At 41.7% G+C, this 14,231-nt stretch overlaps 1 protein-coding gene across 3 annotated transcripts in view; it reads right to left on the bottom strand.

Annotated features, from left to right (window-relative positions):
• Positions 1 to 14,231, bottom strand: part of DOCK2 (dedicator of cytokinesis 2) — a 1,177,826-nt gene that overhangs the window by 82,288 nt on the left and 1,081,307 nt on the right. For 2 of the 3 annotated variants that reach the window (XM_044280877.1, XM_044280879.1), the window contains 2 exons: positions 9,262 to 9,439; positions 4,863 to 4,983 (listed from right to left, as the gene is read on the bottom strand). In XM_044280877.1, coding sequence (XP_044136812.1) covers positions 4,863 to 4,983; positions 9,262 to 9,439 — 299 coding nt within the window. The remainder of the gene's footprint in view (positions 1 to 4,862; positions 4,984 to 9,261; positions 9,440 to 14,231) is intronic. The other variant, XM_044280878.1, reaches the window with a different exon arrangement.

Raw genomic sequence — 14,231 nt, 5'->3', positions numbered from 1 at the left:
GGGGCATTAAGGGTACTGGGTGCGTATAGTTATGCTTTGGGCAGAGTTAGAGGCCTGACCTAGTATGAAAATAATATATATATATATATATATATATATAGTACAGACCAAAAGTTTGGACACACCTTCTCATTCAAATAGTTTTCTTTATTTTCATGATTATGAAAATTGTAGATTCACACTGAAGGCATCAAAACTATGAATTAACACATGTGGAATTATATACATAACAAAAAAGTGTGAAACAACTGAAAATATGTCATATTCTAGGTTCTTCAAAGTAGCCACCTTTTGCTTTGATTACTGCTTTAAACACTCTTGGCATTCTCTTGATGAGCTTCAAGAGATAGTCACCTGAAATGGTCTTCCAACAGTCTTGAAGGAGTTCCCAGAGATGCTTAGCACTTGTTGGCCCTTTTTCCTTCACTCTGCGGTCCAGCTCACCCCAAACCATCTGGATTGGGTTCAGGTCCGGTGACTGTGGAGGTAAGGTCATCTGGCGCAGAACCCCATCACTCTACTTCATGGTCAAATTGCCCTTACACAGCCTTGAGGTGTGTTTGGGGTCATTGTCCTGTTGAAAAATAAATGATGGTCCAACTAAACACAAACCGGATGGAATAGCATGCCGCTGCAAGATGCTGTGGTAGCCATGCTGGTTCAGTATGCCTTCAATTTTGAATAAATCAACAGTGTCACCAGCAAAGCACCCCGACACCATCACACCTCCTCCTCCATGCTTCACGGTGGGAACCAGGCATGTAGAGTCCATCCGTTCACCTTTCTGCGTCGCACAAAGACACGGTGGTTGGAACCAAAGATCTCAAATTTGGACTCATCAGACCAAAGCACAGATTTCCACTGGTCTAATGTCCATTCCTTGTGTTCTTTAGCCCAAACAAGTCTCTTCTGCTTGTTGCCTGTCTTTAGCAGTGGTTTCCTAGCAGATATTCTACCATGAAGGCCTGATTCACACAATCTCCTCTTAATAGTTGTTCTAGAGATGTGTCTGCTGCTAGAACTCTGTGTGACATTGACCTGGTCTCTAATCTGAGCTGCTGTTAACCTGCGATTTCCGAGGCTGGTGACTCGGATGAACGTATCCGCAGCAGCAGAGGTGACTCTTGGTCTTCCTTTCCTGGGGCGGTCCGCATGTGAGCCAGTTTCTTTGTAGCGCTTGATGGTTTTTGTTACTGCACTTGGGGACACTTTCAAAGTTTTCCCAATTTTTCGGACTGACCTTCATTTCTCAAAAGTAATGATGGCCTCTCGTTTTTCTTTACTTAGATGCTTTTTTCTTGCCATAATACAAATTCTAACAGTCCATTCAGTAGGACTATCAGCTGTGTATCCACCTGACTTCTCCACAACGCAACTGATGGTCCCAACCCCATTTATACGGCAAGAAATTCCACTTAATAAACATGACAGGGCACACCTGTGAAATGAAAACCATTTGAGGTGACTACCTCTTGAAGCTCATCAAGAGAATGCCAAGAGTGTGCAAAGCAGTAATCAAAGCAAAAAGGTGGCTACTTTGAAGAACCTAGAATATGACATATTTTTAGTTGTTTCACACTTTTTTGCTATGTATATAATTCCACATGTGTTAATTTATAGTTTTGATGCCTTCAGTGTGAATCTATAATTTTCATAGTCATGAAAATAAAGAAAACTCTTTGAATGAGAAGGTGTGTCCAAACTTTTGGTCTGTACTGTATGTATATATATATATATATATATATATATATATTTATACACACAGTTGCAAGAAAAAGTATGTGAACCCTTTGGAATGATATGGATTTCTGCACAAATTGGTCATAAAATGTGATCTGATCTTCATCTAAGTCACAACAATAGACAATCACAGTCTGCTTAAACTAATAACACACAAAGAATTAAATGTTACCATGTTTTTATTGAAAACACTATGTAAACATTCACAGTGCAGGTGGAAAAAGTATGTGAACCCTTGGTTGAACCTCCTTTGGTAGCAATAACTTCAACCAAAAGTTTCCTGTAGTTGCAGATCAGACGTGCACAACGGTCAGGAGTAATTCTTGACCATTCCTCTTTACAAAACTGTTTCAGTTCAGCAATATTCTTGGTATGTCTGGTGTGAATCACTTTCTTGAGGTCATGCCACAGCATCTCAATCGGTTGGGGTCAGGACTCTGACTGGGCCACTCTAGAAGGTGTATTTTCTTCTGTTTAAGCCATTCTGTTGTTGATTTACTCCTATGCTTTGGGTCGTTGTCCTATTGCAACACCCATCTTCTGTTGAGTTTCAGCTGGTGGACAGGTGGCCTTAAAGGGATTCTGTCACCTCCCCTAAGGCAAAAAACGATTTAAAACCAGCCATGCAGCACAGCTTACCTGGATTAGGCTGTGCTGTTCAATCTTGAAATCCGTCCAGCAGTTAGTTCAAAAAACGAGTTTGATCAATGAGGAAATGCGTCCTGAAGGTGCCCAGAGGGGCGTTTTTTTCTTCTGAGAGAGCCCAGTCCCGCCCCTTTTTCAGTGCCCAGCCCGCCTTCCTTGTATTTTCTAACTGCCGCCCCCAGCCTGCCACAGCCTCCCCTTCCTCTCCTCCCCCTCCCTCTTGCCGAACGAAGTCTCGCACAGGCGCAGTACCCACTGAGGGCTGCGCCTGTGCGATCATCAGGAGACTGAGGGCGGCAGCTTCATCTTCGTCACTGGGCATGCGCCGAGCCCAGTGACGTCCGATGCTCGCTCTTCCCTGCTGAGGGAAGAGCGAGCATCGGACGTCACTGGGCTCGGCGCATGCCCAGTGACGAAGATGAAGCTGCCGCCCTCAGTCTCCTGATGATCGCACAGGCGCAGCCCTCAGTGGGTACTGCGCCTGTGCGAGACTTCGTTCGGCAAGAGGGAGGGGGAGGAGAGGAAGGGGAGGCTGTGGCAGGCTGGGGGCGGCAGTTAGAAAATACAAGGAAGGCGGGCTGGGCACTGAAAAAGGGGCGGGACTGGGCTCTCTCAGAAGAAAAAAACGCCCCTCTGGGCACCTTCAGGACGCATTTCCTCATTGATCAAACTCGTTTTTTGAACTAACTGCTGGACGGATTTCAAGATTGAACAGCACAGCCTAATCCAGGTAAGCTGTGCTGCATGGCTGGTTTTAAATCGTTTTTTGCCTTAGGGGAGGTGACAGAATCCCTTTAAGTTCTCCTGTAAAATGTCTTGATAAACTTGGGAATTCATTTTTCCTTCTATGATAGCAATCCGTCCAGGCCCTGACGTAGCAAAGCAGCCCCAAACTATGATGCCCCCCCCACCATACTTCACAGTTGGGATGAGGTTTTGATGTTGGTGTGCTGTGCCTCTTTTTCTCCACTCATGGTTTTGTGTGTTTCTTCCAAACAACTCAACTTTTGTTTATTCTGTCCACAGAATATTTTGCCAGTACTGCTGTGGAACATCCAGGTGCTCTTGTGCAAACTGTAAACGTGCATCAATGTTTTTTTTGGAAAGCAGTGGCTTCCTCTGTGGTATCCTCCCATGAAATCCATTCTTGCTTAGTGTTTTACACATTGTAGATTCGCTAACAGGGTTGTTAGAATATGCCAGAGACTTTTGTGAGTCTTTAGCTGACACTCTAGGATTCTTCTTCACCTCATTGAGCAGTCTGCGCTGTGCTCTTGCAGTCATCTTTACAGGACGGCCACTCCTAGGGAGAGTAGCAGCAGTGCTGAACTTTCTCCATTTATAGACAATTTGTCTTACAGTGGACTGATGAACAGCAAGGCTTTTGGAGACACTTATATAACCCTTTCCAGCTTTATGCAAGTCAACAGTTCTTATCGTAGGTCTTCTGAGTGCTCGTTTGTGCGAGGCATCATTCACATCAGGCAATGCTTCTTGTGAAAAGCAAACCCAGAACTGGTGTGTGTTTTTTATAGGGCAGGGCAGCTGTAACCAACACCTCCAATCTCATCTCATTGATTGGACTCAAGTTGGCTGACACATCACTCCAATTAGCTCTTGGAGATGTAATTAGATTAGGGGTTCATATACTTTTTCCACCTACACTGTGAATGTTTACATGGTGTGTTCAATAAAAACATGGTAACATTTAATTCTTTGTGTGTTATTAGTTTAAGCAGACTGTGATTGTCTATTGTGGTGACTTAGATGAAGATCAGATAACATTTTATGACCAATTTGTGCAAAAATCCATATCATTCCAAAGGGTTCACATACTTTTTCTTGCAACTGTATATATATATGGTACAGACCAAAAGTTTGGACACACCTTCTCATTTTCTTTATTTTCATAAACTCGGGAACATCTCGGGAACATTCAGTATGGGAATAATTGACAACAATCCTCTGGTCTGGTCCTTCAGCCAGTTATCAATTCAATTAAAAACTATACTTTCCAAGCCTATAGACCTTATTTTACCCATTAAATATCTATGAGACACAGTATCAAATGCCTCTGCAAAATCCAAGAACACTACATCCACAGCCGCCCCTCTGTCCAGGCTTCTACTCACCTCCTGATAAAAACAAATTAGGTTAGACTGACAACTTCTGTCCTTGGTAGACCCATGCTGGGTCTAGCTTATTATTAACAGCTATAAACTCCTGTACATAGTCCCTTAAGAGTCCTTCGTTTTTCCCAAAACATGAGTTAAACTCACTGATGTAACACAGAACCTGAGGAGGCGATTATAGGCTCCACAATGTCATTCAGAACAATGGGTAAAAGGGTGCCATATAACTCATATTACAGTGTTTCAGACAGTCACACAACTGATCTTATAAACATTATTTTATTTTTTACTATGAACTGCAAAAATGTGCATTTGTGTATTGCTGAAAAAAGTACTGTATGTTACCTGGGATTGTTGGCATAGAGCGACTTGCAAAGCTCATTTGCTTGAGAACAGAAGTGCCTTGTGGAGCTGTTGCATGATCTGAGAGGTTAGTGTCACTCATAAATTCCTGCTTTCTTGACAGCTGTAAAATAATCACACAGCAAGCGTACATCAGTAAATTGCAGAACAACAATACTAAGCTCTGTTCACATGTGCCTTGTGACTTATGCTTTTAAAAGTGTTGTCCGATCTGAGGTATTTTTGGCATATTTCTAGGATATGTCATAAATGTAAGATAGGTTTAGGTCCCACCGGCATCTAAATAGTCGGTCTTCATAAATGTCCCCCAATGTGTTCTCCTTTGGTTCTCAATTGTTCCTTTAGAAAAAAAATGGTACAGCTATGTGAACTTGTTTCACCCCAAGCTATACTAACTTCTTTATTGGAGCTTTCAAGGACACCCACATCAGCAACAATCCCATTTACAGTTTGAAAATACTGTTTAAGCATTACATAAACAATTATAATTTATTCTAAAGCTGCATTAATTCCATGGCACTGTACATCCAGACAGGGTTAAACAAATATAAAAATACAACAAACTATTAACAGACTGGTACAGAGGAGTAGAGGACCCTGCCTGCAAGAGCTTACAAACTACAATCTTTTAATTGTTTGGTATGGCAGTCAAGTACTAGCCTAATAATTTGTATAGACCATTAATTCCAATCAATTGGGCATTGCACTGACACCAAACTGGTCTCATACCCATGTTGAATTAATTTTTGGACCTATCTATATGTTACCAATGATGGCACCCAACTGCATACTCAAACATATTTTAAGAATGTTGTGTGAACAGTTTTTCAAGTGCCCGTTATAAGAAGTGGATCACTAATGTACCTTACAGTCAAAATAAGAGGATAAGGAGAAACTGTACCAAAAACTGTCTACTTCAAAGATCAATTTAGAACTCTACATAACCATTTTAGACAGAACGGTTACCCCCCAAAAATGTAATGCCTACAAAGACAATACCTTCAAATTAAGATGACTGCCTGTCCACGATCTCTGAAGCTGATTATATACATTCCAATTTCATTACCACATACGAAAGTGATAATAGAACTATTAGGAATATTACAAATACGTAGTGGTACATTCTATTGAAAGATCCCTATTTAGCATGGACTCTTTCTATTGCACTGTGCATCACTTTTTGAAGGGTCTATCCCTCAAGACTTTACTAGCCCCCATAAAACTGAGAGCAAACAGGGTGTTGGATCCATGAACTAATTACCTAAAATAGTTGGTTCTTTTTGGTGCAGTGAAGAATTGACTGTGGTGCAAAAATATCCAGCATCGTAGAAACAAATTTATATCATCCACCACTGGGGATTCTTTCCCTATCCTAACCTTTATGAACTGCAGAGTGCCCCTGTGGGGCACACCTCCCAACCACTTAGATTTAGGATAAATACACACTGAAGTAAAATTAGAACCTCTAGTCCACAACACAGTGTTTCCAGACATTTTTCAGGATGTCAATATGCAAATCCAGTTAACTATCATGGTTGCCTCTGGAACAGATTCCAGCAACCTGTCATGATAGATTGGGATAATTTTGGAAGCCAAAATCAAGAGTGGATAAAAAAATTAAAAAAAATGAGAGAAAGTATAAGGTCACTTCTGGTTTTGGCTTGTGGCCGAAGCCTAAAAGAGGAAGTTTCTGGATGTTCAAACTCAACAACCTAGCTCCATGTGGTCTGAATGAACTGATTGGAAATGTATAACATATGGCTGAAATACATTCAGCTGGGATTGTATCAGAATCTCTGGAGAACACTGACACTCTATTTTTATTAGGATTATTTTTATATATATTTTATTATTCAATTTTAATCTATATATTTTATAATTGTTATTCTACATCACTTTAATACTGAGTTTGTTTATGCAATCTCCATTTATGAACTATTCATCTTTTTCTCAGTATTGACAGGCCCACTAGTGATCACTGTCTAAATAGGTTTTCTTTATTTACCCAAGTTACCAGAAAGCTAGGACCTGTGGAACACTCCCGTTATGATCATGTGATACACAGACAAGCCCCCTAACAGAGCACACTGCAACTCTGCCTCTGGTTTCCCAGCTTCTGATGAAGCCTGTTGGTCATATGACCGGAAGTAATGTCGTTCAGCCTGGAGGCCATGTGACTGGAAGTGACATCATTTAGTGGCAGTTTTAACAATAATAAACACAGTTGTTTTACATTACTTATTATGTGATCAAGAATTTACTTATATTGAATATTATTATTAAAGCGCCATTCATTCCATAGCGCTGTACATATGAAAAGGGGTATACATACATAATACAGACAATTGAATTAAGCATAAACAAGACAAGTTACAAATTGGTACAGAAGGAGAGAGGGCCCTGCTCGTGAGGGCTTACAATCTACAAGGTATAGGAGACTGCAGGGTTACTGGATATAGGCTTGTCTTAGGAGGTGGGTTTTTAGGTTTCTTTTGAAGGATTCCACTGTAGGTTAGAGTCTGATATGTTGGGGTAGCAAGTTCCAGAGTGCGGGAGATGCACAGGAGAAATCTTGGAGGCGATTGTGGGAAGAGGTGATAAGAGGAGAGGAGAGAAGGAGGTATTGTGAGGATCGGAGATTGCATGTGGGGATGTAGCGGGAAAGTAGCTCAGAGATGTAGGGAGGGGACAGGTTGTGACAGCCTTGTATGCATTTCTTAGTATTTTTAACTGAATTTGCTGGGCAATGGGGAGCCAGTGAAGGGATTGGCAGAGGGGAGAGGCAGAGGAGTAAAAGCTGAGAGGTGGATTAGTCAGGCAACAGAGTTGAGGATTAGTGATGAGCAGCAGGGGTCATATTCGAATTTGTGATATTTCGCAAATATTTTGTAGAATATTCCTCAAATATTTGCAAATTCAAATATTCATTATATTCTAAATTCTTTTTTTCTTACTCGAAAATCGGCAAGGTAATGAACGAGCAATATGCAAATATTACGCAATCAATACAGGCGTGGGTCAAAAACTAATATATAGCACTATAGAATGTATTTGTCTGTTTTCCATCTGAAGTGAACAGTGTTCAGTGTTCACTTCAGATGGAAAAAAATTGCAAATATTCCAAAATATGAATATATAGCACTATATTAAATATAGTGTTATATATTTGTTTTTTAGAATATTCTGCATTTTTTTCCATCTGAAGTCATGATTCCTCCCTGCTTAAGTTACTTGTGGGCCAATGAGTCATGGGAGGAATCATGTGTTCAGATGGAAAAAATGACGTTTATTCAATATAACGAACATATAGCACTATATTCTAAATATTCGTGAATTCTCAAAGTGGCGATATTCGAGATAAAAATTGGGTTCCTACCACTAGACTACCTACGGTGTGTGAACACGGTCTGAGAGGTGCTAAGATACAACTTACAGCCAAGCTCCCACATACCTCTATAGTGAAATCACTCAGGTAGTGGGAGAGATGATAAGGCTATAAGGCCCACCTATAACAGGCTATGTGACACAGGCCATCAGGTGCAACAGAATGCTACCAGCAGTACGCAATGGCACATTCTAAACATATCAAGACAAATAACTGAAATAAAGTGGCCTAAATGGGAGGAAATTATCAAAAACACCAAACACTGTGGCGTAGGATGCTTTTGCGGGGCATGTGGTCAGCTGCCGATATCCTCCATTGTATGCATTTTTGCTGGGGATTGCATTTAGCAATGGCTCACATGTGGAAGAATTGTTCCCCCGGTTATAAACACGCTACAACCTTCTAGCCATCTTCTCCCTCAACACAGCTGCCCCTTCCCCATTGAGGTGCAGTCCATCCCTACGATAGAGCCTGTAGCTGACAGAGAAGTCGGCCCAGTTCTCTAGAAACCCAAATCCCTCCTTCCTACACCAGTTCTTAAGCCACTTGTTAACCTCCCTAATCTCCCTCTGCCTTTCTTATGTGGTTCATGGTACAGGTAGTATTTCGGAAAACACAACCTTTGAGGTCCTTGCCCTAAGCTTGTGACCTAAATCAGTAAAATCATTTTTAAGGACGCTCCACCTACACTAACTTTGTCATTGATTTCAATATGGACCATGACTGCTGGATCTTCTCCAGCTCCTCCTAGTAATCTGTCAATCCAATCCGCAATGTGTCAAACTTGAGCGCCAGGAAGACAACACACCGTTCGACGATCCCAGTCTTTGTCAGAGATCACCCTATCTGTACCCCTAATAATTAAGTCTCATGTGTATCCATATTCATAGACGGCCTTCCATCTTGTCCTTATTTCTTGCTAATCAACATTCAATGATGTTTACACCACATGTATATGTCTTGTATAAGTTTTGAAAGATCTTTTCACTAACTTACTCTCTTTGACTCCGACAGATACGCTTCAGAAGATGTTTTTTCATCAGCAAACACAACACTGCTCCTTTTATTTTTCTTGCGAGATCTCCGCAATTTTACATCTGGTTCACTGGACACTGGAGAAGGATCTCCTTCACTTTCACGAGGTTTTGATTTGGATGTTTCAAGAACAAAGCTACTGAAAAATGTAAAGCATTCCAATAAACATTACACATACAATAATTCACAATCATGTATTATTATGCAAACACTGATGCATGGTAAAATAAACCATTCCTAACTGGAGGTGTTTAAAGCCTTCTAGACCAAAAATGTTGTAATACATATCAATTCTTACAGCTATATGTTGTGCCATTCTTCTGTTATTTCTACTACAGGTACACAAGGTTAGGAATGAATTGTCAGCAGCTTGCAGTAAAGGTACTGATGGGTGTTACCAGTTGGGGGTGTCCCTGCACAGTCTGACAAAGGCAGCAATGAATGGACAAAGTCAGACACACCTGCTACTAGTAACACCTTTACTGCAGACTGCTGGCAATGTATTTGTAAACTTCTAGCAGGAACAATATGGGAATGGCACAACGTAGGCTTAGAGGATCTAAGGATAGATGTTCCAGAATTATTACATGGCGAATGCAAGTAGTTACTAAAACATGTCAGGAGCAGTAACAGGTTCTCTTTAAGGACACAGTGATTTTTTTTACTCCCTGCCTTTCCAGAGCCATAACTTTTTTTTATTTTTCTGTTCACATACAGTAGCTGTATAGGGGCTATTTTTTGCGAGACAATTTGTACCATCTAATGGCACCATTTAACCCCTTAGTGACCACTTTTTACAGCGGTCACTAGGGGATGGCCCAGTCTAAGCGCTGCACTGGTCTTGCGTGCATTGGGGAACAGGGACCCAGCTCTCACATGAGAACCGCGGCCCTACTCTAACAGCCCGGATCGGCAGGAGTGCAGTTCTGGGCTGTTTAACACTTTACATGCCGCTGGCAATGGCGCCCACCGCATGTAAAGTGCTGACAGAGGGAGCGGACTCCCTCTGTCTCCCATCGGCATCCTGCAAATGCGATAGCGGGGTGCTGATTTGTGTGAAGGCTGGCTGCGGTCTATGAAGGCTCCAAGCCTGTCTTGATTAATTTCAAGCAGGCTGTGCCTCTCTGGAACAGCACTGACATTAAAATGCAATGCACTGTAGGGATAGTGCATTGGATTTTAAATCAATCAAAAAGCTGTCTGCTATAGTCTCCTTGTGGGACTATAAAGTGTACAGCCCCCCTATACTGCATGCTGTACAAGAGGCATTAGTGTACATCATGCAGTATAGGGGGCTGTACACTTTAATACTGCGCTGAGAAACGAGTTTAATTAGATGTAAGCATAGCATTGTGGATGTGCAATCCAGTTCTGTTTTTCTCCCCTTGATATATGCATGTTGAAACTTTCTTCTTTATAACTGGTATCAGCACTTCTCCCATTCGGCACAGGTGGTTTGATTTTGCAGAAGTCTGCATATAAGTCGTCATTGACCTGCAGTTCCTGATAGCAATGGACATGTTGTTTTAGACAACTGTTCACATGGTGCAGTACTGCGTAGTGGCTTTTGTTTTTGTGGCGCTGTGCTGGTGGGTTGGTGGGACCCAGTGCCATGGGTGGCATTGTCAGACAGCAGGGTTGCTATTTGACTCCTGGGTCCTGCCGCCTACTAGGGCAGTGCAGATTGTCACCGCATTGTGCTGCACCTCTTTGTCAGAGTAGGTCCCATTAATGCATCTTGTACAGCAGGCAGTATAGGGGGCTGTACATTTTAATATTGTGCTGAGAAGCGAATTTAATTAGATCTAAGCATAGCATTGTTGATGTGCGATCCAGTTTTGTTTTCTTCCCCTTGATATACTTTAACCCCTTAAGGACGCAGGGCGTATCGGTACGCCCTATTTCCCGAGTCCTTAAGGACTCAGGGCGTACCGGTACGTCCTAACTTTAAATGCAGATTCCGGCGCCGCGGGGGTTAATGGAAACGGGATGCCGGCTGAAATCATTCAGCCGGCATCCTGTGACAACACCAGGGGGGGTCATGTGACCCCCCCTATCGGCGATCGCCGCAAACCGCAGGTCAATTCAGACCTGCGGTTTGCTGCGCTTTTTGCAGTTTCTGATCCCTGCGGTCCCTGACCGCGGGGATCAGAAACTTTAGTGTGCCTCAAATATAGATTTTACCTCCCCCTGCACCCCTGCATGATTTTTGGCCGGCGGGTGGTGCAGGGGGGGGGGGGAGTTGTGGGCGGTGGGGGCGGTGCGGGAGGCGGGCGGTGCGGCAGGCGGGATCGCGATCCCCCGCCCGCCTCCCCTTGAAAATTCGTTGGTGTAGAGTGGGTATACCAGGGTGCCAGCACATTGCTGGCACCCTGGTATAAACGGCTGACATCGGTGATGTGATGTCAGCCGTTTAACCCTTTCCATACAGCGGTCCGTACAGACCGCTGTATGGAAAAAGTTAACAGTAAGAAGTAGCTCCCTCCCTCTCCCATCGGGGGGCTGCTGTGCCTTTGCAGCCCCCCGAATGGAGAGGGAGAGAGCTCCCAGGCAGCCCCCCGAAGCCCCGTCCTTACCCTTCCCCGTCTGCGCAGTTCTGACCACTACTGAGCAGACGGGGAAGGTTCCCATGGCAACAGGACGCCGTCTCAGGCATCCTGCTGTCCATGGTTCTGAACAGATCTGTGCTGAAAGCATAGATCTGTTCAGACAAAGTGTAAGTAAAATACAGTACTGTACAATATATATTGTACTGTACTGTATTATACAGACATCAGACCCACTGGATCTTCAAGAACCAAGTGGGTCTGGGTCAAAAAAAAAGTGAAAAAAAAGTAAAAATCAAAAAAAAACATTTATCACTGAATAAAAATGAAAAAAATAAAATTCCCTACACATGTTTGGTATCGCCGCGTCCGTAATGACCTGATCTATAAAACGGTCATGTTACTTTCCCCGCACGGTGAACGCCATAAAAAAAAAAAAAAAAACTATTAGGAAATTAAAATTTTGCCCACCTTACTTCCCAAAAAAGGTAATAAAAGTGATCAAAAAAGTCGCATGTACGCCAAAATAGTACCAATCAAACCGTCATCTCATCCCGCAAAAATCATACCCTACCCAAAATAATTCCCAAAAAACTGAAAAAACTATGGCTCTCAGACTATGGAAACACTAAAACATGATTTTTTTGTTTCAAAAATAAAATCATTGTGTAAAACTTAAATAAATAAAACAAAGTATACATATTAGGTATCGCCGCATCCGTATCGACCGGCTCTATAAAAATATGACATGACCTAACCCCTCAGGTGACCACCGTAAAAAAATAAAAATAAAAACGGTGTAAAAAATGACATTTTGTCATCTTACGTCACAATAAAGTGTAATAGCAAGCGATTAAAAAGTCATGTGCACCCCAAAATAGGGCCAATCAAACCGTCATCTCATCCCGCAAAAAATGAGACCCTACTTAAAATAATCGCCCAAAAACTGAAAAAACTATGGTTCTTAGACTATGGAGACACTAAAACATTTTTTTTGTTTTAAAAATGAAGTCATTGTGTAAAACTTACATAAATAAAAAAAATTGTATACATATTAGGTATCGCCGCGTCCGTGACAACCTGCTCTATAAAATTACCACACGATCTAACCTGTCAGATGAATGTCGTAAATAACAAAAAAAAAAAACGTGCCAAAAAATCTATTTCTTGTTACCTTGCCACACAAAAAAGTGTAATATAGAGCAACCAAAAATCATATGTACCCTAAACTAGTACCAACAAAACTGCCACCCCATCCCCTAGTTTCTAAAATGGGGTCACTTTTTTGGAGTTTATACTCTGGGGGTGCATCAGGGGGGCTTCAAATGGGACATGGTGTCAAAAAAAATAGTCCAGCAAAATCTGCCTTCCAAAAACCGTATGGCATTCCCTTCCTTCTGCGCCCTGCCGTTTGCCCGTACAGCGGTTTACGAACACATATGGGGTGTTTCTGTAAACTACAGAATCAGGGCCATAAATAATGAGTTTTGTTTGGCTGTTAACCCTTGATTTGTAATTGGAAAAAAAATATTAAAATGGAAAATTTTCCAAAAAAGTGAAATTTTGAAATTGTATCTCTATTTTCCATTAAATCTTGTGCAACATCTAAAGGGTTAACAAAGTTTCTAAAATCAGTTTTGAATACCTTCAGGGGTGTAGTTTCTTAGATGGGGTCACTTTTATGGAGTTTCTACTCTAGGCGTGCATCAGGGGGCTTCAAATGGGACATGGTGTCAAAAAAACTGTCCAGCAAAATCTGCCTTCCAAAAACCATACGGCGCACCTTTCACTCTACGCCCCGCTGTGTGCCCGTACAGTAGTTTACGGCCACATATGGGGTGTTTCTGTAAACGGCAGAGTCAGGGCAATAAAGATACAGTCTTGTTTGGCTGTTAACCCTTGCTTCGTTAGTGGAAAAAATGGGTTAAAATTGAGAATTAGGCAAAAAAATGAAATTCTCAAATTTCATCCCCATTTGCCAATAACTCTTGTGCAACACCTAAAGGGTTAACAAAGTTTGTAAAATCAGTTTTGAATACCTTGAGGGGTGTAGTTTATAGAATGGGGTCATTTTTGGGCGGTTTCTATTATGTAAGCCTCGCAAAGTGACTTCAGAGCTGTAGTGGTCCCTAAAAATTGGGTTTTTGTAAATTTCAGAAAAATTTCAAGATTTGCTTCTAAACTTCTAAGCCTTGTAACATCCCCAAAAAATAAAATATCATTCCCAAAATGCTACAAACATGAAGTAGACATATGGGGAATGTAAAGTCATCACAATTTTTGGGGGTATTACTATGTATTACAGAAGTAGAGAAACTGAAACTTTGAAATTTGCTAATTTTTCTAAATTTTGGGTAAATATGGTATTTTTTTATGCAAAATAAT

The sequence above is a fragment of the Bufo gargarizans genome, chromosome 2, assembly GCF_014858855.1.
Source record: "Bufo gargarizans isolate SCDJY-AF-19 chromosome 2, ASM1485885v1, whole genome shotgun sequence".
Lineage (NCBI taxonomy): Eukaryota > Metazoa > Chordata > Amphibia > Anura > Bufonidae > Bufo > Bufo gargarizans.
The sequence above is the reverse complement of the archived record's forward strand: the minus strand, read 5'-3'. Positions and strand labels throughout refer to the sequence as shown.